General features: G+C 40.4%; 1 protein-coding gene across 2 annotated transcripts in view; it reads right to left on the bottom strand.

Moving 5' to 3' along the window:
- The window catches only part of nrxn2a (neurexin 2a), a 364,908-nt gene that overhangs the window by 143,610 nt on the left and 193,309 nt on the right, over positions 1-27,989 (bottom strand). For both annotated transcript variants that reach the window (XM_060890359.1, XM_060890360.1), the window contains exons 15-17: positions 27,602-27,792; positions 21,079-21,252; positions 18,670-18,792 (exon numbers count right to left, since the gene is read on the bottom strand). In XM_060890359.1, the coding sequence (XP_060746342.1) occupies positions 18,670-18,792; positions 21,079-21,252; positions 27,602-27,792 (488 nt within the window). The remainder of the gene's footprint in view (positions 1-18,669; positions 18,793-21,078; positions 21,253-27,601; positions 27,793-27,989) is intronic.

The raw sequence follows: 27,989 nt of genomic DNA, 5'->3' as shown, positions 1-27,989 counted from the left end.
GAAAGCCCTGCCATATGTACACACAAATGAATTGTTCTCCATTGTAAATTACATGCCGTATGAATATGCTATTTGACGTAGCGGAAATTTGGTTAAAATTAGCCAATAATTAAGGTACACTTTCCCTAGATACGGCTACTGAACGTTATAGAGTCCTTGAATACAAAGTACTTGTTTGTATCCACGTTGTATGGTAAAAAAAAAAACAGTAGAAAACAGTCAGATAGATGGTAAAGGAAGCAGCTTAAATGTACTATGTTAGTCTGAAAAAATATTTAAAACCAGATGTGCATATGTGCCTCACACCTCCAGAAGAAGAAGCAGCCTTTATTCTGTCACATATACATTACAGCACAGTGAAATAATTCCTTTGCATATCCCGTAAGAAGTTGGGGTCAGAGCGCAGGGTCAGCCATGATACAGCGCCCCTGGAACAGAAAGGTTTATGGGCCTTGCTCAAGGGCCCAACAGTGGCAGCTTGGCAGTGCAGGGGCTTGAACCCTGATTCTAAAATCAACAACACAGAGCATTAATTCGCTTGAGCCACCACTGCCCCAGGGATGGTGGGTTCATTTCCCTGTGTGTGTGTGTGTGTGCATGTTTGAACGTTTTCTCCATGCTTTGGACGATTCCTTTGGGTAGTCTGTACTCTGGTTTCCTTCCCTGTCAGGAATAAGACGTGCCTTATAGGCGAAAAGACATTTCTAAATTGCACGTAATGTGTCAGCGGTTGAGGGGCACGGTGGCTTAGTGGTTAGCACGTTCGCCTCACACCTCCAGGGTTGGGGGTTCGATTCCCGCCTCCACCTTGTGTGTGTGGAGTTTGCATGTTCTCCCCGTGCCTCGGGGGTTTCCTCCGGGTACTCCGGTTTCCTCCCCCGGTCCAAAGACATGCATGGTAGGTTGATTGGCATCTCTGGAAAATTGTCCGTAGTGTGTGATTGCGTGAGTGAATGAGAGTGTGTGTGTGCCCTGCGATGGGTTGGCACTCCGTCCAGGGTGTATCCTGCCTTGATGCCCGATGACGCCTGAGATAGGCACAGGCTCCCCGTGACCCGAGGTAGTTCGGATAAGCGGTAGAAGATGAGTGAGTGAGTGAGTGAGTGTCAGCGGTTATGTTTGCAATTGTGCCCTGTGTTTGTTTGGGACCCTGTTCTTAGTGCCCTCTGCCTGATTACCCTGACATAGACTCCAGGCTTCTCGTGACCCTGTTCAAGTCCTCTCAGTGTTTTTTAATCTCATTCCTTAAGGAATCCTCCCCACTTATTTTCGTTGTCCTTTAAAGCTAAATAAAATGTAAATAAAATCCTTGAACTGCGGTAAATTGAATTCCATTGTGAGCTTTCAGAGCCACAGGTTTCTCATCACTATCCAATCCCTCTCAGCTACTTCAGAGTCAGATCAATGGCACATGACAGTGACCTCTCAAAGAGGCTGACCCAAGCTTGTTCTCGGATGCTATTGATGTTGGAGTTGAACACGGTGGAAAAACCTCCTAGACATTGTGACTCTATTCATCATTATGCTTTGCGTGTGCTCCGTTTGCAGAATCTGCTCTTTCTTTTAATGTATCGCACCGATTTATTAATGCAGTATCCTTTGTCTTTATAACAAATATATAGAAATTTAGTCTCTACCGCACTTAAAAAAAATAGGCTTTGATTAAATGACTCCTTTTTGGTCGTCTAGTAAAAAAAGAGTCATCATGCGGCTCCTCTTTTGTTTACGGTTTGTTGTTATTTTGGTTGTTGAGTTCATTATTTTTGTGTCTTTAAAGGAGTGTAGCACAAGAATTTCACTGTATATCGATGCTTACAACATTTTCTATACACACAGCAATAAAAATGTAAACTATTCTGTAATGATTGTGTTGTTATGCACAATTAGTCAGTACCTCTTTACCCTGTCCATTAGTGGTCAATTCTCAGCACATCATGAGGAACAGCTTGATACAGATTGTAGCATTGGCAACAAGCCTCACCTCCTTATATGTCAGTGCTCTCATGTCTCAGTCAGAATGCAGGGGTGGTATATTTATCCAAACACCTCGTGAAAAATCTTACCCTTTACACCAGGGGTTGCTAGCAGGGTCTCCGAGCTCTGATCGATCGATATTAATGATAGTGACATTTAATGGAAAGGTAGATGATGGCGGGTGACAAGGCTTTTATGACTCCCCCGCTCTCATTCAGAGAGGAAAGATAAGAGGGCACGGGGAACGGCGTAGAACGAGAAAGTGGTTTATTGCTGCTGTGAGAGCTTTCACTCAAACTGCACTTGCTTCACGGCACACACTTTACAGAGAACAAAGTTCCCCAGGTGAGGAAAGTGTGTGGTCTCTGCTTAGATGGAGAAGTGCGGGTAAGACAGAACATGCAAAGTTTATGCAAAATGTAGAGAAGGGAAATGAGACACTACATGTTTACTCTGCTAACATCATCAACGCACACTGAAACAGAGCTAACACCAACGCAGAAGCTTCTGCTCGTGTATGAAGAACATGCTATTACTCTGAAGCAATCAACTCTTCCAGCCACAACAAATCAGCCATGTATTGTGTATCTCAGCCCTGATGTTTGTCCCTGAAGTTAAAGCCTTTGCGTGCCAATACGTAAGTAGTTTATTTCTACAACAGATTGCGGAAAACACATATGATTTAGTGTGAAATGGTGTCATTGAAAAAAAAAAAAATAATAAAAAAAAAACATTCACAGCAACATTTTAAATGTCATGCTGCAGTTTTGATGATGAGATCAGAACATCTGCCAAATGCCACAAATAGAAAGGCAAAATGCTGCTTAGAAGCTGCACTCACGTGACTAAAAAAAATAACGGTTAATCTTATCTGCACATTTAAGAAATAATAAAAAAAAAAAGACAGCTATAGTTAAAGCCTTAGTGTTGAAATAAGAGGAGAAACATGATCTACAAACCAAAAAGCTGATTCCTACGGTAGAGGAATGTCCAGTGCATTATTATTTTTATAACCTTATGCTCATGTCAAGACATTGCAGGGGTTTTTAACCTGGGTTTGATTTGATGATTTATTGCATCAGAACATCGTTTATTTGGTTTTCTGGAAATTGGAATTTATTTGCATACTAAGTTTTTTCGTCCATCAAATACTCCACCTGTATTGCGTGACCTTTACACCACGTTACACACAGAGTCTGGAACAAGTCTAACCTTCTGACACAGCTGCTGCCTCTGTCACACTCTTGTCACTAAGAGCTAATCTGGAGTCGACAAATCGCTGCAGTTGTGTTAGTGCGACTCTTGGGAAGCAAGTCATTATAAGGTGTGTGTGTGTGTGTGTGTGTGTGTGTGTGTGTGTTTGTCAGTTACAGCATTAAACCTTTGTAAGACGGAGGGATGTTCGATGACATCAGTGGTCACCGGAGACGCCATTTTAAACCAGCGGAAGGAGGCGTAAACAAATACACACACACACACACACACACACACACACACACACACACCGTCAAACCTGAAGAGCCTGAGAGTAAAGCGTGAATGTTTACATATTACAGAGAAGCTGATGTGTTTGCATGGGCAGAATAATTGAGCAATGATTGAACTGCACTCATCAAATAAACTTAGTGTACGTTGATGGGAAAAATCACAAATTAAAGCTCAAGCTCTCCTTTCTTATCATTAGTACTTTATGGAAAGGAGGATGACGGGGAACAAAAAAAATGGATGATTACCTCGAGTTAGATCTGCTGGAGCGTTAGACTTTCAGACTGAGCCGGAGAGGACAGGATATCATGTAGGATATTTTACTCCTGAAATAAATTTGTCCTTTATTGATTCATGTGGCAAGTGACTGATAATGAGGAAATAAACACTTTGAGGAAAGAAAAGAAAAAAATGAGAAAAAGACTTGCATGTGAGAACGGAACAAAGTATGAATTTGTAGACATTTAATGCTCCTTCCAGCAAGATCTGAAGTTATAGTGAAGATAGTGAATTAAAAAAAAAAAAGACTTTACCACCACCACCACCATCACCACTACAAAATAAATAAATAAATAAATCCAAAACAAAAATAAATGCACAGAATTTTCCAGCAGCCCCCTGCACAGCGCTCTAATAAGTCCAAATTGTATAAATGTCTCGTGAGCAGCAGGGGATGGAGACTCTATTAAAAAGGTTAGTGCAGCTCACACAATGTGTTTTGTGGGACTAGAAGTTGATTTATGCAACGCGCCGGCACTGAACACATATGGCGCCAAGCAGGCTGCAAACTTATGAGAGAGAGAGAGAGAGAAAGAGAGAGAGAGCGAGAGAGAGAGAGAGAGAGAGAGCGCAAGAGAGACAGAGAGCGAGAGCGAGAGAGAGAGAGAGAGAGAGAGAGAGAGAGAGAAACTGATGAACAAACATTAATGGGTGTTGCAGGGCCTCTGTGCTAAACGCTAGATGCCAGTCTTTATGTTCACGCACATTCATCACAATCCGCACAACAAATACAGGAAGACATGTTCCTCTTCTCATTCATCTCAGCGACCTCAGCTGAACTGGATTATTGTTATACTTATAATTATGTCCAGGTCATTAAGTAAACCTTTCATTGCCACTGCTTCATTGTTTCTGGTTGGACTAACACTATTATTTGCACAGTGTGAAACAGTCATTGCCATGTTTTGTATTAAGACACGTATATGCAAATCCATTTATGTTCCTGTTGAGACACTTCATTAGACTGCCATTATGAATACAGTATCACCTGATCTTCACACCCACTTGTTGTTCATCACTATAAGCATTGAAACAAAGTCAGAAACACAAAAGCAATTGTACATTTACATTTACGGCATTACGACAGACACCACCAGACAGAGCTACTTTTATGTATCTCATTTATACAGCTGAGCATTTGTGGGTTAAGGGCCTTGCTCAAGGTCCCACCAGTGGTAGCTTGGTGGTCTTGGGATTTGAACTCACAACCATTCGATCAGCACTTTAATGTCTGAGCTACCATTTGCCCAAAGCTTTAAACTGAGTTGAGCCTACGATGTATGCCCCGATAGACCAGTACTCTATTTATGATGCGACATAATAATAGAAGTTGCCAATAATAATAATAATAATAATAATAATAATAATAATAATAATAATAATAATGGCAATAATCAGCTACAGAAATTGTCTGTTTCAACAAAAATAAACACAACATTTGGCCATAATTTGTACAAAATAACAGTTATTTGATATTAACAAGTGTTACAATGTGATTATAGTGAATATACTACAGCCTCATAGATACACCGAATCACAGCAATATAAATGCTCTTGCTCATGAGATGTTGCTTAATTATAGTCTATTGTATGTTGACAGATTTGGCTACTGTGTCATCCGTCTGAGCTGGATCCATTTCCCGCACCTTTATTTTTGTAAAACAAAGACCACAAATGTTCATTTAGCCGAAACAAGACACTGCCAATCTAAGCCACATCGCTGTTAGACACAAAAAAGGTCTCCTTATCAGGTTGACCTTCGCTGCCACTAAATATTGAACAAATGCCAATCTCACCACAGAACAGCCAGCAGACAGAAAAGAAACTGGTGACTGAAGCCTCTGGCATGTTTTGCACTCTGGATGTGTAATTATTAGGCTTCTATTATGAGGAAAAGAAAGAGCAGCAGGAAGAGGATCATTCATTCGTCTGTCACTGCTCCGTCTTGCTTCTTGCTGTCACAGGACAGAAATGTGCATCTTCAGGGCTCTGTAATTTATAGCACCAGAGAAAGATACTACTGTATTGTATACGCCAATTTGTTCTAGTCTTTGTAGCGTAAATTACACAGTTGTGTCCTTCTACACCAATCGTTCTATACTGTACTGTATGTCCCACCCAGCTATTTTCTCAGGCAAGAGACAACATTTGTTTTTAAATGTTCACAAAAGTAATTATTATTTATCCTGCCATCTCAAACTGTATGACTGCGAGGATGAGATTTAATGTCAAATATGGATATGTAAATGAACACGCTACAAGCTGCAGCTTAATTTAAATTAAGGACTGTAATTACAGGCGGCTGATTCTGATTTTATTGACATTTATTTGGGACAAATGTGTTGGAACAGTTGTAAATGCTACAGAATGATGCTACAACTGTTTTGTTGCGAAGCTTCATACCGCAGGGTAGAGGATGTCATGCACAAGCTCAGGCTCCACATCTTAAGAAGCTGCAAAGACAAAATGTTAAACCAGCCAGTTCACTTAGCTAATGTTATTGGTAAACTTTTTAGATTTGTTGTGATTGTACTAAAGAACTAGTGAATTCTTAAATCTGATTGGTCAGAAGTAAATAAAATAAATCACCTTCTTTTATGGGTTTATTTTATTAATTTGCTATTTTAATATTTTATCAGGGGGGCACGGTGGCTTAGTGGTTAGCACGTTCGCCTCACCCCTCCAGGGTCGGGGTTCGATTCCCGCCACCGCCTTGTGTGTGTGGAGTTTGCATGTTCTCCCCGTGCCTCGGGGGTTTCCTCTGGGTACTCCGGTTTCCTCCCCCGGTCCAAAGACATGCATGGTAGGTTAATTGGCATCTCTGGAAAATTGTCCCTAGTGTGTGATTGCGTGAGTGAATGAGAGTGTGTGTGTGCCCTGCGATGGGTTGGCGCTCCGTCCAGGGTGTATCCTGCCTTGATGCCCAATGACGCCTGAGGCACAGGCTCCCCGTGACCCGAGGTAGTTCGGATAAGCTGTAGAAGATGAATGAATGACTACTTCTTTTATCAGACTTATTTAGAAGCATTCAAGAGTTATTTGTATGTTTTTTTTTGTTTTTTTTTATTATTACTTTGATCTTTTTCTACCCATCTCGATGCATCCAGAGATCGTTAGGCTCCAGTTGTCTTCCGCCCTAAATTAAAATTTCGGGCCTTCAGTGAGAAGCCGCCAACCCTGTGAGGATCCTAAGGCATCTAGAGATGTACAGTACCAGCTCCAGTCATGTTCCACTTCATGAGGATTTTGGACATTCAAAGAGAAGATGCCAACTACATGTGGTGTTTTGAGGACAACAAGCTCCTAATCAATACACAATTTTCAGACTGTATCTGACTGTAGAGAGGACATTATTCCTAATAAAACTCTCTGGTGTTTATAACAGTTTATAATCACAGTCTCAAGTGTCACCCAAATGAGGATGAGGTTCACCTTTGTGTCTGGTTCCTCTCAAGGTTTCTTCCTTTTCCATCTAAGAGAGTTTTTCCTCACCACAGTCGCCTCAGTCACCTCAGGCTTGTTTATTAGTGATAAATACAATCTTTGTATTATATTAACGTTTTGTACTATATTTCTTATGCCCTTTCAAGCAGCTTTGAGACAATGTTCAAATAAAAATGGAATTGAATTCAATGAAATTAAATAGCTCACTCCAGAATCAGGACTTCATATTAATCACTCCACAGGAAGTGTGTCAAGCTACACTGAACTACCTATTTTTTTTTTTTTAAAACAACATGGCGGCTGCGTTTTATTCTTAACTTAAGGAATAAGTTCACAAGATTCTACTGCTACATAAATCATAGCTCTGATACTAAACCCCACTTTCACAAATGCGAAGGGAAAACACAGAGGCGCTTTCAGTTTGCATATTCATGTGCATTGGTAGATTTTCGAGGACGACATGGGAGATTTCCAGGCCATCTTTTATCTATAATTAGATTATTAGCATTTGATCCATTTTTTAAGGCACTAAGCGACCACAGCCACGCCTTCCTGTTCTCCGTCAGCCTGGAACTCCGTTCTGCAATTCTCACTTCATACAGTATAAAGTTTTGCAAAGAAAAGTAACCAAAAGCAAACAAACATATGGAACAAATCCGAAAAGGTCTTTTGCTCTAAAATGAAAGAATAGGAAAGAAGAATAACAGACAGAACAAATAGGAATCCTTACAGACAGCAGACTACAGCCTGACATTCGCCGAAACATCTCACTTGGTTATAACAAAGAGGCATGAATCAAATATTCACAAGATTTAGTAAACACTGATATCACCAAGGTTTTGGGGGTTTTTGGACACGCTAATGCAAAGAGAGAGCTGAAAACTCTTTGTGCTTTATTGACAGGTTCAAGCTTTTGCCTTTGTACAGAGAGCGACTCTCACTCAGTGGCTGACTGTTAAAAGACATGTGGACGAGTTGAGAGGAGAGAAGAAGAGAGAGAGAGAGAGAGAGAGAGAGAGAGAGAGAGAGAGAGAGTGAGAGAGAGAGAGAAAGCGAGAGAGCGAGAGACAGAGAGAGAGAGAGAGAGAGAGAGAGAGAGAGAGAGAGAGACACAGAAAGAGAGTGAGCGAAAGAGAGAGAGAGAGACACACAGACAGAGAGAGAGGGTAGAGAGAGAGAAAGAGAGAGAGAGAAAGAGAGACAGAGAGAGAGAGAGAGAGAGAGAGAGAGAGAGAGAGAGAGAGAGAGAGAGAGAGAGAGAAAGCGAGAGAGCAAGAGAGAGAGAGAGAGAGAGAGAGAGAGAGAGAGAGAGAGAGAGAGAGAGAGAGAGAGAGAGAGAAAGAGAGCGAGCGAGAGAGAGAAAGAGACACACAGACAGAGAGAGAGGGTAGAGAGAGAGAAAGAGAGAGAGAGAAAGAGAGACAGACAGAGAGAGAGAGAGAGAGAGAGAGAGAGAGAGAGAGAGAGAGAGAGAGAGAGAAAGAGAGAGACACAGAAAGAGAGAGAGAGAGAGAGAGAGAGAGAGAGAGAGAGAGAGAGAGAGAGAGAGAGAGAGAGAGAGAGAGAGAGAGAGAGACAGAGAGAGACACACAGAAAGAGAGAGAGAGAGAGAGAGAGAGAGCAAGAGAGAGAGAGAGCAAGAGAGAGAGAGAGAGAGAGAGAGAGAGAGAGAGAGAGAGAGGGCGAGCGAGAGAGACACACACAGAAAGAGAGAGAGGGAGAGAGAGAGAAAGAGAGAGACACAGAGAGAGAGAGAGAGAGAGAGAGAGAGAGAGAGAGAGAGAGAGAGAGAGAGAGACAGAGAGAGAGAGACACAGAGAGAGAGAGAAAGAGAGAGAGAGAGAGACACAGAGAGAGGGAGAGAGAGAGAGAGCGAGAGAGAGAGAAAGAGAAAGAGAGAGAGCAGCTGTCACATGGCAAAAAACAAACAGCTTAGAGTTGCCCTAATTCTGTCATCCTCTACTCCTTCATGCCTCAAAAATCCCACTTCAACATTGTCTAAAGCTAGAGGAGATGATTATATGCACTGTTCTTATTAAAGGGAATCTTCTGGCTTCTACGCAATGCTGCTGTGGTGCAGAGAATCCTCTTTTCACCTCTTTCGACTGAAAATAAAAATACAAAGCACATTTCTGCTTTATTTTCTGGTTACATCCCCCACCGAAGGTGACGATTCTATTCCTAGCAGCAGCTCTAGCAGTTGGTTCGGTTGGAAGGCAAATCACAGGTTTATATTAACGAGCTGATTCAAGTCATTTTTTACAGTAAAAAACCTGCACCAGGAATTAAATGGTGGCTTTTTCATCAAATCTAAGCTGAATAATGAACAGAAAAACAAACAAAAGACACATGAACATTAAGCTGTTAGACACGTGATGGAACACGTGTGTTACAGCTGTGTAGAGTTAGTGATAACGTAACTATACACTGGCAAAAAGATTCACGGATAAATCATTCATTCATTCATCTTCTACCGCTTATCCGAACTACCTCGGGTCACGGGGAGCCTGTGCCTATCTCAGGCGTCATCGGGCATCAAGGCAGGATACACCCTGGACAGAGTGCCAACCCATCACAGGGCACACACACGCACACTCATTCACTCACACACTAGGGACAATTTTCCAGAGATGCCAATCAACCTACCATGCATGGCTTTGGACCGGGGGAGGAAACCGGAGTACCCGGAGGAAACCCCCGAGGCACGGGGAGAACATGCAAACTCCACACACACAAGGTGGAGGCGGGAATCGAACCCCGACCCTGGAGGTGTGAGGCGAACGTGATAACCACTAAGCCACCGTGCCCCCCTCGGATAAATCATAATAATAATAATAATAATAATGATAATAATTAATAATAATAGGCAGTTTGTTGTGATATAAGAAAGAAAACAATGGCCGGTGATGGTGTGCTTACACTGACGGTTGATTAGTTTCCTAGAGCAATACACGCTGTTATTTTTTAGTCCTTACTTAATAAAGTGCTTCACAGGCACCGCAGGGATCATATTGGACCGACAGGAAGCCGATGACGGTTTGCTTGCTGAAAGTCTGAATGCTTGCCAGCAGAAATGACAGAGATGGCTGGATTATTATTATAAAGAGAGCGCTGTATGTGCTTTGAACAAACAAAGATTCCCCCCTAGCCTCATAAAATAAGATCATATGTGCAACATATGAGATGCCATGGGGATTCAGTGCAATATGAAACTTGCATAAACTTCCAAATATAGCTCAGTAAATAAAACCGCACGATACACTGGGCTTTTTGATGGAACGTAATCACCAAAACCCATGACTTCCTTGTTACAATTTGATCTGCCATTACTCCACAGTGAACAAAAGAATGAAAGATTCATACCTTTCATAATCTCAAGGTTATTTTATTTGCTTTCTTTGTCCACCGAACCTCACAGCCTCATCAACACATCCCTTAGAAAGCATTTCTCAAGGGTAAAACCACAGATGACCTACTGTATCAGATTACATTATCAGGGGAAAAGTCAATCGCTCAGATCAATTGCCCTCAGTGGCCTCATCCCCCTAACAGAATTCAATCAATGATAGATTCAGGCTTTACCATCATCACATTTAGTTTAATCTCTGCTTCTTAAAGGTTTATCATAGTAAACTGCGTAGTGTGTAACAGAGTTTGAACGAGTATATTATGTGTCGTGGGTTGTGCATCATAACACAATTGCCCTTTGGTTTTAAGCATGCCAACCCACAGAAGATGAGCCAGGCTTGGTTGTGGGTGACACTACAGTATAGCTGGAGAAGATCTTGGTCCTTAAACGTGCCAGGCACCATTATAGACATGGACTTCCTCCGTCCGATGATTTGACACAAGCTCCTCTGTTGCACGCGCTCAGTTCCAAAATCACTGAATTTATCTGTGCTGTGTATGGCATCAGGTCATCACACATACCAGTTATATGTCCATAAATAGTATAATGTAATAAACAGATTTGTGTTTTTTTGCCTTAAACGTCCAGAGCTGATTTGATAGATTAATAAAACAAACTATAAATAATGTCCTAACTCTATATCTTTATATATCTCTATATATCTTTAACTACAGTATAGCAAAGAGAGTTAATTGCATATATTTTCTTAAATACTGGTGTCATTTTAAAAATTTATACCGGTACAATCCCTGGACAGCTGGTGTACCTGGAACAAACCCACAAGGACACAGAAAGAATATACAGAAATCGAAAGAAACAGTAACCTGAGCTCTGTGGACCTGGAAACTGTAACCTAATCAGCAGCAAGTCACTAGTCAATTATTCCTCCTCCTGAACCACCTCATCCCACATCCCCCATCGCTATTTCTGCTTGAATGCAGCTCGGAGATGAATATAAGTGAGAAAAGGAGCAGAGTACTTCCACTAGCCATCACCAGGAAAATGGAAAAATTGGAAATCTAAGAACGCCATCAATTTTTTCTCAATGGAAAATCACGCTAATCGACTATGCTAGAATGATAAAACTAACACAAATCAATTATGATTGTGCACCAATCATCATCTGCTAACATCAGTGACACACACACACACACTCTGATGTGGTTTGTGCCGTCAGCAAATACAGAATATGCAGTGAATACAGAATCTAGATTTAAGGTTCCAGAGGGTTTCCCTATGAGACGGCTCTTTTTTGAATTGTAAAAGTATTTCAGTAAATCTTCCTGACTCTACTATTAATGCTTTGTGCATGTCTTGAGCAAATTTAGGAGTAAAATACATAAGACTGTGATATTAAGAATGGACCACATGAAGTGAGACTAATTCTGGAGCTGGGAGCATCAACAAAGCTGTTGTGTCAGCCGTAATCAGGTAATGCTGCCCCCCGAGTCAGACATGATGATTACCACTGCTACGGAAACTCGGTCCGTTTAAAGCACGGAGTTGGAAAGCGACATAAAATCCGCGTGAAATCTAAAGATGGCTGAGCAGCTGCTCGGGGAAAAAGGTGACTGCGGCGGTCCGATGAAATCGCTGCATCTATTTAATGTAATACCGAGGGCCGAGGGCTGGACCCTGACTGTGGAAAGGAAATAGGAGACACAAACACACACATACACAGAAGCCAAGTGTGTCCTTCACACAGGATGCTAGCATAACCTTGGCTGATGAATGTGGAGTGGCTAATTTTAAGAAACGACATGTAAAGTATAACAGCGTATGCTGGTTCTAATTACGCATAACAGTCTGAATATTTTACATCAGGTCATGTCAACCAGCAAAATGCTGTCCTTATCATTTCTAATATAGCTGTCTACTGTTTCTTTAGTCTTTCTTTTGTGCTCTAGTTTACCAAACATAATTAAAACCATCACTCTGGCTTTCAGTATGTGACTCTTTACTCCAACATTCAGAGCTTTAAAGGGTCAGAAACATGTCATTATATTCTTATCCCAAAAATAGTTAAATATTTATAAATATGTTGAAAATGATATAGTGTAGATGTAATAATGTACATGTGTTTGTAGGCGAAAAACATGATTCTGGTCTGTTCTGGTTTTCTTTTTCTCAGTTCTGATAAAACAATCTCTCAGCATTCAGCATATCATTATTACTGTGAAATCCAATATAGAAATTAAATATAGACTTGAAGCTCCCAAAGAGGAGATGATGCATTTGCTACTTTCAGGAACAAAAGCTGGGTTTGTCTGCAGGAGCTAATGAGCTGTGCATTGTTTCTCTCTCGTTCTCTTTCCTCACTCTGTGTTATATACAAGGTGGAACAGAATCATAGATAAATGTCTGTGGATTCTCAAAGCTACATTACATTTGGCTGAAAAGTATCATCTCACTCGATATTGGCCAATCAATAACAGCAGCGTTTCAGTGAACAGATGAAGATGGCAGCGGTGTCAGATTAATGTATGAGTCTCCACGTGTGGGTGTGTGCATGAGTATTAGTACTTGTGGCTAAAAACAAAAAGTCAATGTTTTCTCAAGAATAAATAGACTAATTAATTTGAACACGACGTTAAACGACAAGCTGTATTTAAACTAGCAATATTCAGCCAATATTTTGAACACAAACACGATACGTGCATCACCTGAAAGCAGATCATTTACAAGAATCTTTACAATTACATCACAAATGACTTAATATACTCAACTCTGTTCAAAATTCTGTTCAGAAACCCATCACAGGTTTATAATAACTGAATCCATGACTCATTCACAGAAGGGAGAAGCAATACATAATCTAAGACCAGTAATAAACATTTGGTTATTTAAAAGTGTCAGACTGTTAGTCTGAAATTAATGCTTTCCAAAATAGTTAAAGTCTTTCAGAAACATTTAATGGCAGAGCAATTTTATTAATTGCAACAACACATTTTCTCACTACTACCACCACTACTACCACCACTACTACCCCTACTCCTACCTCCACTATAACCATTACTATGACTACCAATACCACTGCTACTTTCACTACTACCACCAGTACCGCCACTATCACTACAAATACCACCACTACTACCTCCACTACCACTACTATCACCACCACTACAATCACTATACCACCACTATTACCACTACTACCACCCCTACCACCACTACTTCCACCACTAGCACTACTACCACCACTACTATTAATAACACTTCCATCACTATCTCTACCAATACCATCACTACTACCACCAATACTATCACTACTGCTATCACTACCAATACCACCACTACTATCAGTACCACCACTACCAGCACTACTGTCACTATCAATATCAACACTACCACCACCACTACCACTGCTACTTTCACTACTACCACCAGGACTGCCACTATCACTACCAATACCACCACTACTACCTTAACCACCACTACTACCTCCACTACCACTACCACTACTATCACTACTACCACCACTACCACCACTACAATCACTACTATACCACCACTATTACCACTACTACCACCCCTAATATTACTACCACTACCACCACTACTTCCACCACTATCACTACCAATACCATCACTACTACCACCAATACTATCACTACTGCTATCACTACCAATACCACCACTACTATCACTACCACCACTACCAGCACTACTGCCACTATCAATATCACCACTACCACCACCACTACCACTGCTACTTTCACTACTACCACCAGGACCGCCACTATACAGTAACTACCAATACCACCACTACTACCTTAACCACCACTACTACCTCCACTACCACTACTATCACTACTACCACCACTATCACTGCCACCATTACTGTCACTATCAATATCACCACTACCCCCACCACTACAATCACTACTATACCACCACTATTACCACTACTAACACCCCTACTATTACTACCACTATCACCACTACTTCCACCACTATCACTACCACTACCACCACTACTATCAATAACACTTCCATCACTACCATCTCTACCAATACCATCACTACTACCACCAATACTATCACTACTGCTATCACTACTACTACCACCACTACTATCACCACCACCACCAATACTTACACAGTTTTAAGTGTGTTATTCATACATTAAAGCATAATTAAAACATTAAAACATTTTGTCATTTGAAAGCTGTCCAAGATCCAGTCATCCTAATTGTATTTAATTCACTTATATAAAATTCATTTATTTTAATCCCTTAGCACAGGAATGAATATTGATAACTTCAATATGATTTCAATCCCTATAGTAAGAAAGCAATGACTGCACAGCTGGATCAACCACCAAATTAATCTTCGGTCATGACCGTTAGACAAATCAGTGCAATATTTTCTTTTTCAGAACTTTAATTGAGCGCTCATGTAAATAATATTGCGCTATTTCTTACTAATGTTTTTTTTACATATTACAGCACAGCTCATTAAGACAGAAAAAAAGACCATGTTTCAACCATTAATCACCCAAAGACAGAAGTGCATGCCGTTTTCTTCTTCTGTTTTAACCCCTTAAAGTCTTCCGTTATTATTCATTTATTCACATCAAGCGGATTATTCAGTCAGGAACTACATTGCAACTCATAGTTAGCATAAATCCCCCCGAGCCAAGCAACAGCGAGGTGATATCTATTAGCAGGATGGTGGTTTAAAAATTCAGAGCGAATCAGCAATCACAAAGTGCTGTTCTGACCATTTTGTGGCTGAAATTTTTCCTAATAAATATAGTAACCTGATGATAAATGATAAACAATGTAATATGATTCTGGTGAACGATATTCAAAAGCAACACATCTTTTTATATTGAATCAACTCACCAAATAAGGATATTGTGATATGACCAGTGCTTGTTTTTCTTTACTCACTCACTCACTCACTCATTTTCTACCGCTTATCCGAACTACCTCGGGTCACGGGGAGCCTGTGTCTATCTCAGGCGTCATCGGGCATCAAAGCAGGATACACCCTGGATGGAGTGCCAACCCATCGCAGGGCACACACACACACTCTCATTCACTCACGCAATCACACACTACGGACAATTTTCCAGAGATGCCAATCAACCTACCATGCATGTCTTTGGACCGGGGGAGGAAACCGGAGTACCCGGAGGAAACCCCCGAGGCACGGGGAGAACCTGCAAACTCCACACACACAAGGCGGAGGCGGGAATCGAACCCCCAACCCTGGAGGTGTTAGGCGAACGTGCTAACCACTAAGCCACCGTGCCCCCTTTTTCTTTACTAAGATTAAAATTTTAATTAAAACTTTTACTCTACCTTCTAATTAACAAAATATTGATTTGCATTTCATAGAATGTTGTGAAATCAGCAATGCACGGCAAATCTGTAACACGATATGCATCGCTACGATGATCTTCTGTTTTATTATTTTCATTAAAAAGATTCATTTCAGATTTTCTTGATATGTCAGAGAATCCCAGTCATACTGCCTCATATACACAACATAAAACGCTTACAGATGACCAGCATCGGACACTTGAAGGTAATTAGACGCATCCTATAAAACATCAAAATACGTTTAAAAAGTTACAGCAGATTATTTACAGAGCTGAAACCCATTCTGCTTCAAGTATCTACAATTTCAAACAAAAATAGTTCTTACTTTTGGTCAAGAAAATGTGTTGAGTGTCATCATGGTCTTGAAAAACTAACAGTGACTTTAACCTCATTTGATCGCTCTGGTGCAATGACGACTAGCTCCAGGATTATTTTAGGTTAGACAAAAACTCTGATGTCTGATGTTTTACGAAGTCTGATGTTTTACGCATTTTAACATTTTCTTCAATTTAATTTTAATTGTATGGCACTTTTAACAATGAACATTGTCTAAAAGCAGGTTTACAGAACATAAGGAATATAGTACTATAGTTAATATAATACATAGATTATTATTAGATATATTTAAATGTGTTTGTATTTATCGCCAATAAACAAGACTGAAGTGACTGAGGTGAGGAAAAACTCCCTTAGATGGAAGAGGAAGAAACCTTGAGAGGAACCAGACTCTAAAATGAACCTCATCCTCATTTGGGTGACACTAGACGGTGTGATTATAAACTGTTATAAGCACCAGAGAGTGTTATTATGAATAATGTCCTTTCTGCAGTCATATACAGTCAGACAAGTGTGTATTGATCAGGCAGTTGTTGAAGGCATAGACTTTTTATATCCACTGTATGAGTACTGAAATGATTTAAAATGGTATGAGGGCTTAAATGAATTCAAACTTCTTTAGATATACTATTGTATTTATGTTTGTATCACTACAGAACACAGATAAATAAGCTCTGAAACACTAGTAATGATTTCAGGGGCACTTGAAAAAATGATGTAGCCTGGACAAACTACTGCTGCGGTGCTTTAGCCTTGACTTCTTACTACGGTTTAACGAGAATGTAATAAAGAAATAATTAATTTTTTGAGCACAGCTGTTTCAATAAATCCTTTTCATTCCACCTCAGTTTTTACACTCGCACAAATATACACACTCTCTCTATAATCCATAGCTCGGTAAACAAACACCGGGGTACATCAGGTGTGCTGCTTGATCTTAAGGTTGTCATTTTATTACGCAAGACATATGACACTTTCGCATCGTGCTCAGCTGTTTGATATGCATGACACGTGAGGCACGCAGCCACGCAAATCACTTATTATCTTTAAATGCCTAAAGGCCAAAGGCTTTATGTCAACACTAATTGAAAGAGAAATTACATTCAATAACAGGATGATATTTAGGAGTTTGGTCACAGTCGAGCTAAGTAGCAGTGCTGTAGACCGCTGGAAATAGAGTACACGCAGAATAACAAACAGTTCTACAAGTTCAGTGTGTATGAACCATCCATTAGAGTGACATTACTCTTAGTTTTGTTAGGAGGGAACAACCAATAATGTCCTTAACCAGACAACAAAAACAGCATTAACAGGTCAATTAATTTCCTCCTGCTGCTTCCTTGTTTGTTAATCCAAAGGGAGTAAACACAGAAACACACAAGCTTGTCTTACTAGCCTTGTGAGGACCTTCCACTGACATGATTATTAATCGGTCCCTCAAGGATTACACAGAGGTTTTATTTCGGAGGTTTTATTTTATTAAGGATCGACGCAGACCAAACGCTTAATTTCGATGCAGCTTTTTAAAAATATGCAATGCAACTTGAGGTTGTTGTACTTAAACTGGCAAAAATATTAAATATTGAACTTGATTTTTGATGCTCATGAACTGAAGAGGGCTTTGGCTGAGTGTGTTTTGTGATGAGGGCACTAGACATGTACAGTACTGGCCTAAATCTGTGGAAATCCTGAAGGGACTGAATAATGCAGCTCGTTACTGCTATGCTACACATATTTCTCAAGGTCAACCACAAGGTCAAATGTCAGATATTGCTATCTTCGTGGGGACATTTGTAGTGGCCGCACCAAGAAAGAAAACCACAAACAAACACACACACACACACACTCACCTGCGGATCATTTTAATAAAATGATTAATTAATCTTTCCTGTTTCCTTCCCGATCAGCATATCTCAGGAGAATGAACTGTCATGGAATCATGACAACATTTATTATTATTGTTAAGGTTGATGTGCCTTGCTCCGGGGCCCAATAGTGGCAGCTTGGTGACCTTACGATCTATATTCCAACATCTTAATTACTAGGCTAATACATCCCTTACCTTTTTACTAGAATATAATAAATAGTGTGTCCAATGATATATAGTGTGTTGTAGTGAATAGTGAGATATAGTAAAAAAAGTCACAGTGGATAATTTGTAAATAACAACCAGTCTGCATAGTAGCGCTTTGCATTATCAGGTTTCTAAGAGATATAAACGATGCCTTCTGGTTTCCTACTGCACTACAGTAATAGAATCTGCCAATTAGCATATTTTACCTTTCAAACATTTAAAGGTGTTTGAAGGGAATAAACCTAAGGCTAAAATGCAGAGTTAATTAGAAGTCTTTGTGTTGTGGCTAGAAGAGCACCGCTTCTCAAACTCGAGAGTAAAAGGTAAAAGGTACTCACGGTCACTGCAGCGAGGGCCACCATAAGTGGTCATGGTGCAGTCGCAGGTGAAGCCCTCCCACTGCTGGAGACACACACCCTGATGTGAGCACGAGTCCTCCGAGCAGGTAGTGCCTGGGCCAGCTAAAGAGAAACAGAGGAACCGTAGACATGACAATACTGTACATACAGGTGTGGAAAGATCAGTAGCCTGGTGGCTCAAGTGGTTGATCAGAAGGTTTGGGTTCAAGCCCCAGCACTGCCAAGCTGCCACTGTTGGTCAACTGAGCAAGGCCCTTAACCCTGCACTCTGACCCCAACCTCCTGTAATGTATATGTGGTAATAATAAAGGCGTCTATTCTTCAGTTTAATAAATAAGGGTCTGAAATTAAACTAGGATGTTTCTATAGGAAAAAAGTACAGTTGTCATTGTATGTAATATTAAAATCTTAAGAATAAACAGAGCACATTGTACATTATATATGAGCTTGCATGTGAGTGTAATGCCTTGTTTACTGAAATGTATATTAAGATGTATATATTGCACATATAAATGCAACAATGCACATTGTATAAACTGACAAAGTGAATTGTTGGGTTTAATGTATTACTTTGTTTAACCACATTTTATTGGATAGCAGCTGCTGTGATGAAAAACAGGATTGGCCAATAATGATCAAGCATTTTACCCTGTTTCAGTTTGAAAGCTAGTAAGTCAATAGCTGTGCTATAAGTACAGAGAAGAAGAGGTGAGCTAGAGTATTGGTTTGTACTCATAGTAGTGACAGTAGAGGGATGTGGTAGCTCAGTGGTAAAGGTGTTGGATTCTGATCAGAAGGTCATAAGTTTTAATCCCAGGTAGACTAACCTGCTAGTGCTAGGCCCCTGAGCAAGGTCCTTAACTGTCAGGACTTATGTCCCTTATGTGTACAGTAAATAATTATTTGTACTATTTAGTTGAGCCGCGTTGCCTTGTGCAGCACGGAATCCTCTGTTGTCCTTGTCTTGTTTGGTCCTGTCTCGAGTCCGTGTTCCTGTTTTGTGTTTGAGTTAATAAATCCCTGTTTTTTTCTTAAGCTGTCCTGCATTTGGGTCCGTTTTTATCCCGCGTCCGTGACATTAACCTTCAATTGCTCAGCTGAATAAAATGTAAGTCATGAGGATATCTATTTAATGCCAGAAATGTAAGAGGAGTTTAGGATTGATGATATGAGGAGTCAATTCTCCTGTTTTTAATATGCTGTTTAAATGTTTTACAGTGGAACTGCCTTAAAGGCAATTTATGTCCATCTTACTGTAGATTATATACATATCACCATGCCTACTGCTGTGTGTCCGCTTGTAATGTAAAGTATTGATCAAGAAAACAATCCTGAGAGTATTTTTTATATATTTCCTCATCCCACTGATAGTCGTTTCTGGTTATGCCTCTGCCAGAATAACACGAGAAGTGCTTCTGGATTGTTTTTAGATGAAATCACAAGAGATGTAGTTTAAAAAGCGTGTTTAAGCTGCGGTCAAGCCAGCCATGGTAGAACACAGAGCGCACTTATATACAGCTGTTTATAATAACTAGATTTAGAAGAGCACATTTCTACCGTTTGACAGTTTTAGTTTAGCACTGTGAGATATGAGATACACACAAACTGTAGAACAGTATTGCCTCGCGTTTGACACTATTTTTTCCCATGCACAGTCTGTGTCAATCATTCTCGAGTTTCCGTCTCTGTCGCAGTTTTTCTTAGAACAGGACCGCTGTTAGCCAGGTATTTTTGGTCGGTGGACTGCTTCACAAAAGCAGAAGTGGCACTGAGGTCTTTAAAAACCACAGTGTTACAGCTACTCTCGTCTCAGCCTCAGACGTTCAGCAAACAGTTTGTGGGCATGACGTCTGAGGCTGAGACTAGTCCACAGTCCACCAACCAAAAATACCTGGCTAAGAGCGGCCCTACGCTAAGAAAAACTGACACAGACAGAAGATGGAGAATGTGTGCACGGGAAAAAATAGTCATGTGTCGTGCAACATGTGTCAAACATTTCTTCTGCTCTACAATTTGTTTGTATCTCACGTGACTTCAGGTTTAGTATAGACTCGTTGTTTTGCATGACTTGCTGCTATGAAGTCCAGACGTTCCGGCCATCAGTCTGAAGGTCTGGCTATGTTGACTACAGCTACACACATGACCAGTTATCATCATATATGCTGTGTTTTCTCCAGTTCCCAGAATCATATCATACAGTATATACTGTAAGCTCCTTTCTTTAGTTTCACTAGTCAAATTACTGTCTGTATTTTGTGTACTTCATGTGTCTCTTTTTTTAGCTGGTGTATGCCAGTGGAGAGTTAGATAGTGGCTGGAAATTGATGAAGTGATTAAACTAAAAATAATATTTTGGAAAAAAAAAAAACAGCAATACCAGAAACTCACCATCACATCCTTTCTCCACTTGGCCCACCTTATGTAGGGCATCACTGATGAGGTCCGGCAGCCTGCCGTTGAGGTCCACAGAGGCCAGGCAGCCTTGATAACCGTCTCGAGATGCTATCAGCTTAGGCAGACTGTTGTACATGCTCTTCCCCACACCGCCAATGTACAGCTCCCCTAAAAAAAAAAATCCCCACAGGGTTTTTATCAAATCTAAAAAATGTATGTGTTACGCATGTAATAATAAAGAAAAGAAACAAAATCATTCATCATGTAAAAGATTATAAATACTGCAGGTTAGGCATTTCATCTTCTTCGTGGTGCTTCATATGATAAGATCAGCCTTTTGTTTTTATTAATAATTATACGATGCTGATTCGGGAACCGATGATAGATCATACCTTTTACTTTTAGTGCTCAAATAAATAATGGAAAACGTGCTTCTAGAAATAAGGGTGAAACTATACAGGAATGCACACACACACAAACACACAAACACACACACACACACCTGCAGTTATACTATATGCATAGCTAGAGCAGAATGAATCTCGGTTGCTATGTACTGTAGGTGCTAATACTTTGCAATTACATCTTGTGGAAAAGGCTAAAGATGGAGAAAGAGCCTTTAATCACCTGGCAGCTTAGGAAAAGCATGCTTAGATGGCATTATTTGTGAGTGAAATTTCTATCCAATTTCACTGAGCTTTGGCAGAAAGACAGGCAATTATGCTCTAGAACTGACAAGGAGAAATACATAGTGCAATTTCCAGCCCACTGTGCAGAAGGCTGCTTTCCCTGCTTGTATACTTAAACATGATTTTTTTTTATTCCTTAAATTCACTAAGGCCAATTAGACCATCATTTAAAGTGCCTTTGAATTCACTTTGGTTTGATCCAACGTTTTCATGACGTTTTACAATATTTATATCTTTACCGACATCTTTATTAATAAAAACGTCTCCCAGGCTTTATACATATAAAAAAACGACCTCCTTTACTGCATGATTCTCATCGGAAAAATGTTCCCAATTACCAATTCTATCCGAAATAAGCAGACGTTTTAAGCTGAGATTTGAAGTCAGATCCCCAACACTGCTCATTTGTGTGTATTCTGATTAATCGCAAGCAAGATTTAAATGAGTTTTTTTTTTTTCCAGAGTTCAGCTGAAGAGTGAAACTAAATCTTGCCACATGTATTCATAATTAAACATTATGTATAACAGTTTAAGGCAGTGAAAAGTGCCAAAAACTACAAAACACAAATTAAAAGAACATGAGTGTGTGATCTGTTTATAGGCTCCTTGCGAATGTGTGGTGTTTTGTTGGCTTAAAGATTCTTCTTTAGACCCTGTTAGTAAATCAGCTTGTGGATTTGTTTTACCCAGCTGCTGTCAGGTTTGGACATATTTTTACACATGTATGGCTTACTAGTGTGAGAATTATTTCACATCTTCCCCCCATTCACGCCCACTAGCTAATGCTCCCTAGCCACAAAATGTCTACAGTCACTGTGTACATATCATCCTTCCATCCCTGAACTCACGGCCAATACAGGCTCTCTCTTCACTCCTAGACTCAAACAGCTGTGGCATCTTTGGGAATTGAACCCATAATCACATGACTGTTGGGTGAATGACTTTCTGTTGAATCACTCATGGTTGTCTCTCACTCACTCGTTTTCTACCTCTTATCCGAACTACCTCGGGTCACGGGGAGCCTGTGCCTATCTCAGGCGTCATCGGGCATCAAGGCAGGATACACCCTGGACGGAGTGCCAACACATCGCAGGGCACACACACACTCTCATTCACTCACGCACTCACACACTACGGACAATTTTCCAGAGATGCCAATCAACCTAACCTGCATGTCTTTGGACCGGGGGAGGAAACCGGAGTACCCGGAGGAAACCCCCGAGGCACGGGGAGAACATGCAAACTCCACACACACAAGGTGGAGGCGGAAATCAAACCCCCAACCCTGGAGGTGTGAGGTGAACGTGCTAACCACTAAGCCACCGTGCCCAGCTCACTCATGGTTGTATTTTTTTTTTAAATGTGTACATTAAGGCTTCCATTCCCAACTTTTATAGAATCGAAGAGAAGAACTAGAAGACGAAAGAAGAAGAAGAAGAAGAAGAAGAAGAAGAAGAAGAAGAAGAAGAAGAAGAAGAAGTGCGCTCTAAATCGTGTCCTGCTCACAAGCTCTTAGCAAAAAAAAAAAAAAAAAAAAAAAAAGAGATCTTCAATTGTCCATGCATGGCAAAACATTTCTATTTGAATATCTGGAATAAATGAATTTGCTCATTTTCACAGCCAATGCTCTGTGCAGATGTGAAGCAGGCCTACAGTAATGTCCTGTCAGCTACCTCAGGAGAATGATTCACAGGCTGAGCAGGTCATGGGAAACAGCATGGGCAAACCATTAGCTCTTTGTGTCTCAGTGTTATAGAAGGGCTATTGGGGAGACTTCAATCACACACTTCCAATTATACACCCAATACTCATCCAATGGATGAATGGAGCGGGGAAGCACGGAGGCCCTTTTGTTGCAGGGTGGGATGAAAATCAATTGCTTTCAGATGAAGGAGTTGCACTGGAATTGTAAAAATGACATCCCCATCTATGTGTCTGGAGCTATATGATGGGGTGAGACAGAATTATATCCCTGCTGGTTAAGAAAAGTAAGGAAGGTGGCAAAATCTGCTGTGCTCCATGAACACTAGACCTGACTGCATGATCACAAGCCTGCTACAAAGGTTACCATGTGAAAGCTCAGGTACCAACACTGTACATCCTCCAATTACAAAACCAATCCAGCACGACTCCATTTTATGTGATAAATTTATGTGATAAAATATCTACAAATGCTGATAGTATATAGCAGACAACAACAAGTTCAATTCCTCTTTCTTACATAAGAATGCTTTTATTATTTTTAACAATTCGCATTGTAAATACAGAGCATAAAATGTTTAGGAACAAAATAATAGGAACAAGATAACCATTAAAATAAACAAATATAAGGTAGGGGGGCACGGTGGCTTAGTGGTTAGCACGTTCGCCTCACACCTCCAGGGTTGCGGGTTCGATTCCCGCCTCCGCCTTGTGTGTGTGGAGTTTACATGTTCTCCCGGTGCCTCGGGGGTTTCCTCCGGGTACTCCGGTTTCCTCCCCCGGTCCAAAGACATGTATGGTAGGTTGATTGGCATCTCTGGAAAATTGTCCGTAGTGTGTGAGTGTGTGAGTGAATGAGAGTGTGTGTGCCCTCCGATGGGGTCCAGGGTGTATCCTGCCTTGATGCCCGATGACGCCTGAGATAGGCACAGGCTCCCCGTGACCCGAGAATAGTTCGGATAAGCGGTAGAAAATGAATGAATGAATGAATATAAGGTATTTATGCTGTATATACACCAAACAGCCATAACGTTAAAACCACCTACCAAATCAGCACAGTTCCTCAAACCATTCCTGAACAATTTTATATACTGTTACCATCATGGGTTGTACTAGTCCTGCAACAATATCTAGATACATGCATCTAAGTAACATACACAGAACGCCAGGACCCAAGGTTTCCAAGCAGAACATTGCTGAGAGCATCAGACTGCCTCTACCGCTTGCCTTCTTCCCATAGTGCATCCTCATGACATCGCTTCCCAGGGTAAGCAACACACATGGCTCAGGCCTTCCACGTAATGTAAAAGAAAATGTGATTCATCACCATATCCAGGGCACCTTCTTCCATTCTTCCATTGTCCAGTTCTGATGCTCACAAGAGCTGCTTTCAGCTATGGGCATTGTTTGCAGCTACACAGCAGGTTTGTACTGTGTATTCTGAAACCTTACTATCATAACCACCATTAACATATTCAACAATTTGTGCTACAGAAGCTTTTCTATTGGATCAGACCAGATGAGCTAGTCTTCTCTCCCCATATGAGGAATCTCAGTTTCCCCTGTGACATGCAAATGGTAAGGTCAGAATTTGGCACATAGGCCACATGGATCTGACTTGTGTCAACAGTTCTGGCTTTAGTTGGATGTTTAATGTTATTGGGGACGTGCATAGCTTTATGGAATGATAATGCTTTGTGTCCTAAAGCACAAAGCACAGCTCAACCGGGCTCCATGAACATGCTGCTGGACTTCACGGACCTCCCCAGTCACCAGATCTGAATACAACAGAGCATCAGCTTTGTTCAGAAAATTAGCACCAGTATGAGTATGGCAGATGAGTGTGGTCCTGTAAGCATCCTGGCTCATCCTCTACCCCCAAACACGATGCAGATTTTCAACCTAACATCAGGTTTGGATGCAGCTCACATCCCCGTACATAACTCTGCAACTTCATGCTGGCATATGCTGACTCACTCACATTAATTGAGAGAAAATGATTCCATAACTTTCACATCAATGAAACAAATTAATCTTAAACAGCTGTGAGCGTCACAAAAGCAGCCAATTCTTCAGGAAAACGGCTCAATTAGCAAACACCTCACCGAGAATCTTGGCAAAAGCATTCCGACTGTATTGTCATGCCAACAAATGGAGCAGGTCAACCATTACTTTCTATTGATGTATCCAAAATTCATGCATCACTGCCAGCCAATTCGTCCCATTTGAGGATGCTCATTTTTCACATCATAGAAACGGCCCAGAGCTGGAGGATTCCTGCAACTACCCCCCCCCCCCCCCACACACACACACACACATTCTATGCTGCATAATTGCTTGAGCAATTACAACTGACACATACTGTGAGACTATTCTTCCAATGTTTAAAGGACTCTTTCTAAAGAAAAGAAATAAAAGGGCCCTTGGAGCCTGTTGTACTGACGGCAGGAAATGTCGCTTTGCAGCCTTATTTGATTTAGACTTTATTACATGTGAGGACTGAGAAGGAAATTGACTTGATTTTTTTTTTTTCTCTGCCAGACAAATGGCTGTTTTATCAAAGCAGGCTTCTAATCCTGAGGAATTATTACCCTCTTTAACCATAAAGCTTAAAAAAAAAAACCTAAAGAAATAAAGAAGAGAGAAAAGCATGACCATGATTAATAAACATAAAATAAACAAGTTTCTGTTCCTTCACTTATATTTTTAGTTAATTGGACAGAAAAAGCAGAAAAGTCCAACGATATTTATTCGATAGGAACATACTGTAGTGCACGAAGCTCATTTAGCCTGATTAGGATCGTTTATTATAATTATTTTCTTAAAATGAGGTTTCAACATTTTGTTTGGCAAAAAAACTGAGGATAAGACATAAGACCAATTTTTACATTTTATCCTGTGTGTATATTGTCAATGCATCATCACTGCTTATCAAAGCACCACGAAGACCTTATATAATCATGAAGACGTAGTTACTTAAGACCTGACGTGCTTAAGGTACGATAATCAAAATGACACAGATGACAGACAACCTTTAAAGTAAATTACAAATTTAATCTCACCTTGTACTTTACACTTGTTATGTAAACCAACAGGACTTTGTTTTAACGTTAAAAAAGAAAACTGAATGTAAAAGCAAGACGTATGGAGAATGCTTCTGAACCCGATGTTGCTATAAACCTTCATCAACCTCTCTGGCAGATATAAATGCAGAACAAAATAAACAAATGAGTCGACGGTGGTGTTTTTCGCCACCTGATATTGATCGCTCGGATAAGAAACGATATAAATTGCTGCCTTTGTCATCTATTAGAGTAAATGAATAGGCGGTGAAACGCTATTTGCTGAAACAAAGGTCAAAATTTACGCTGAATATGAGACTAGTTATTTATCACTCATCATACAGTCCTTTATACGGCGAATCAATCTTCTCTGTTCAACTTATCTGTCTTGTTGATTAACTTGTTTATTCGAGATATGACAAAAAAACTGAAATCAGAAGAGTTTTTAAATGGTGGAAAAGGAGGGTAAATATAAATAAATCATAACCATATCATAACCTAGCGGGCTGAATGAGCTATTCTATGAAACTCTTGTTCCAGTTACAACATGCAGATTCAGTTTACTGCAGAATCATTACTCAATAGACTCGAGCAATAACCGCAGAAGATTGAATCAGGTTTGCTAGTTCACAAACGTGAAATCATGAGCCCAAATTGACTCTTTTCCTGAAGGCACTGATGTTCTTCTAACCACGATTGGAAAAAAAAATGAGTCACACTAGAATCGGAGGTAAATGTACTTTGTGAGAGATTTTTGTTTCTTATTTCTAAATGGGATGTAACTGGTGAGCTGACAGTTTTATAAATAGCTCCAAGGAACAGTCGCTGATTAGAGTTTTCATGGACTCAAAATTAAATACAAGAAAAATGGCTAGCTGGAATTGTATGACAGAATTTTAATAGCATTTTCAGAAAGGTCCCTGAAAGGTCAGAAGGATTTTCCCAAGGACCAAAGAAGACCATGTGACATTTGTACTTATGTCCTATCATTAATCTAGTTTAGAAACAGAGTTTTGAACATGGGGAGCATTGGATAGGACGTGTTTAAAAATACCCGTTCGCTACCTTTGAGGTCCAGGTTGCGGGCTCCGTTGGAGTGCTGGGTGACGGTGCGGGAGTCGATCTTAAGTGTGTGCACATTGCTGTCATCTCGAGACACCACCACGTTGTGCCACTGATTGTCGTTGAGAGGCTTGTCGGAGTTGCCCTTCATGAGCGACGGCCCGTTTCCCAAGTCGAAGACGTAATGAATATACCTGCAAAAGATCAACGAAAATACAAGGTTATAGAAAGTTCCTTTTTTATTACACTTAATTTGTTTTTAACAACAGACAATTTCATAAAGCAGAAACCTTCCCAATCCATGTGTTACATTCCAACCGTGGCTCACAGAGTGGCTGATAATCTTGTAGACTTTTCAGACCAGAACCTTCTGGATCTTTATTAGATGTGT

The sequence above is a fragment of the Tachysurus vachellii genome, chromosome 17, assembly GCF_030014155.1.
Source record: "Tachysurus vachellii isolate PV-2020 chromosome 17, HZAU_Pvac_v1, whole genome shotgun sequence".
NCBI lineage: Eukaryota > Metazoa > Chordata > Actinopteri > Siluriformes > Bagridae > Tachysurus > Tachysurus vachellii.
Note: the sequence above shows the minus strand (reverse complement) of the source record. Positions and strands in the feature narration are given on the sequence as shown.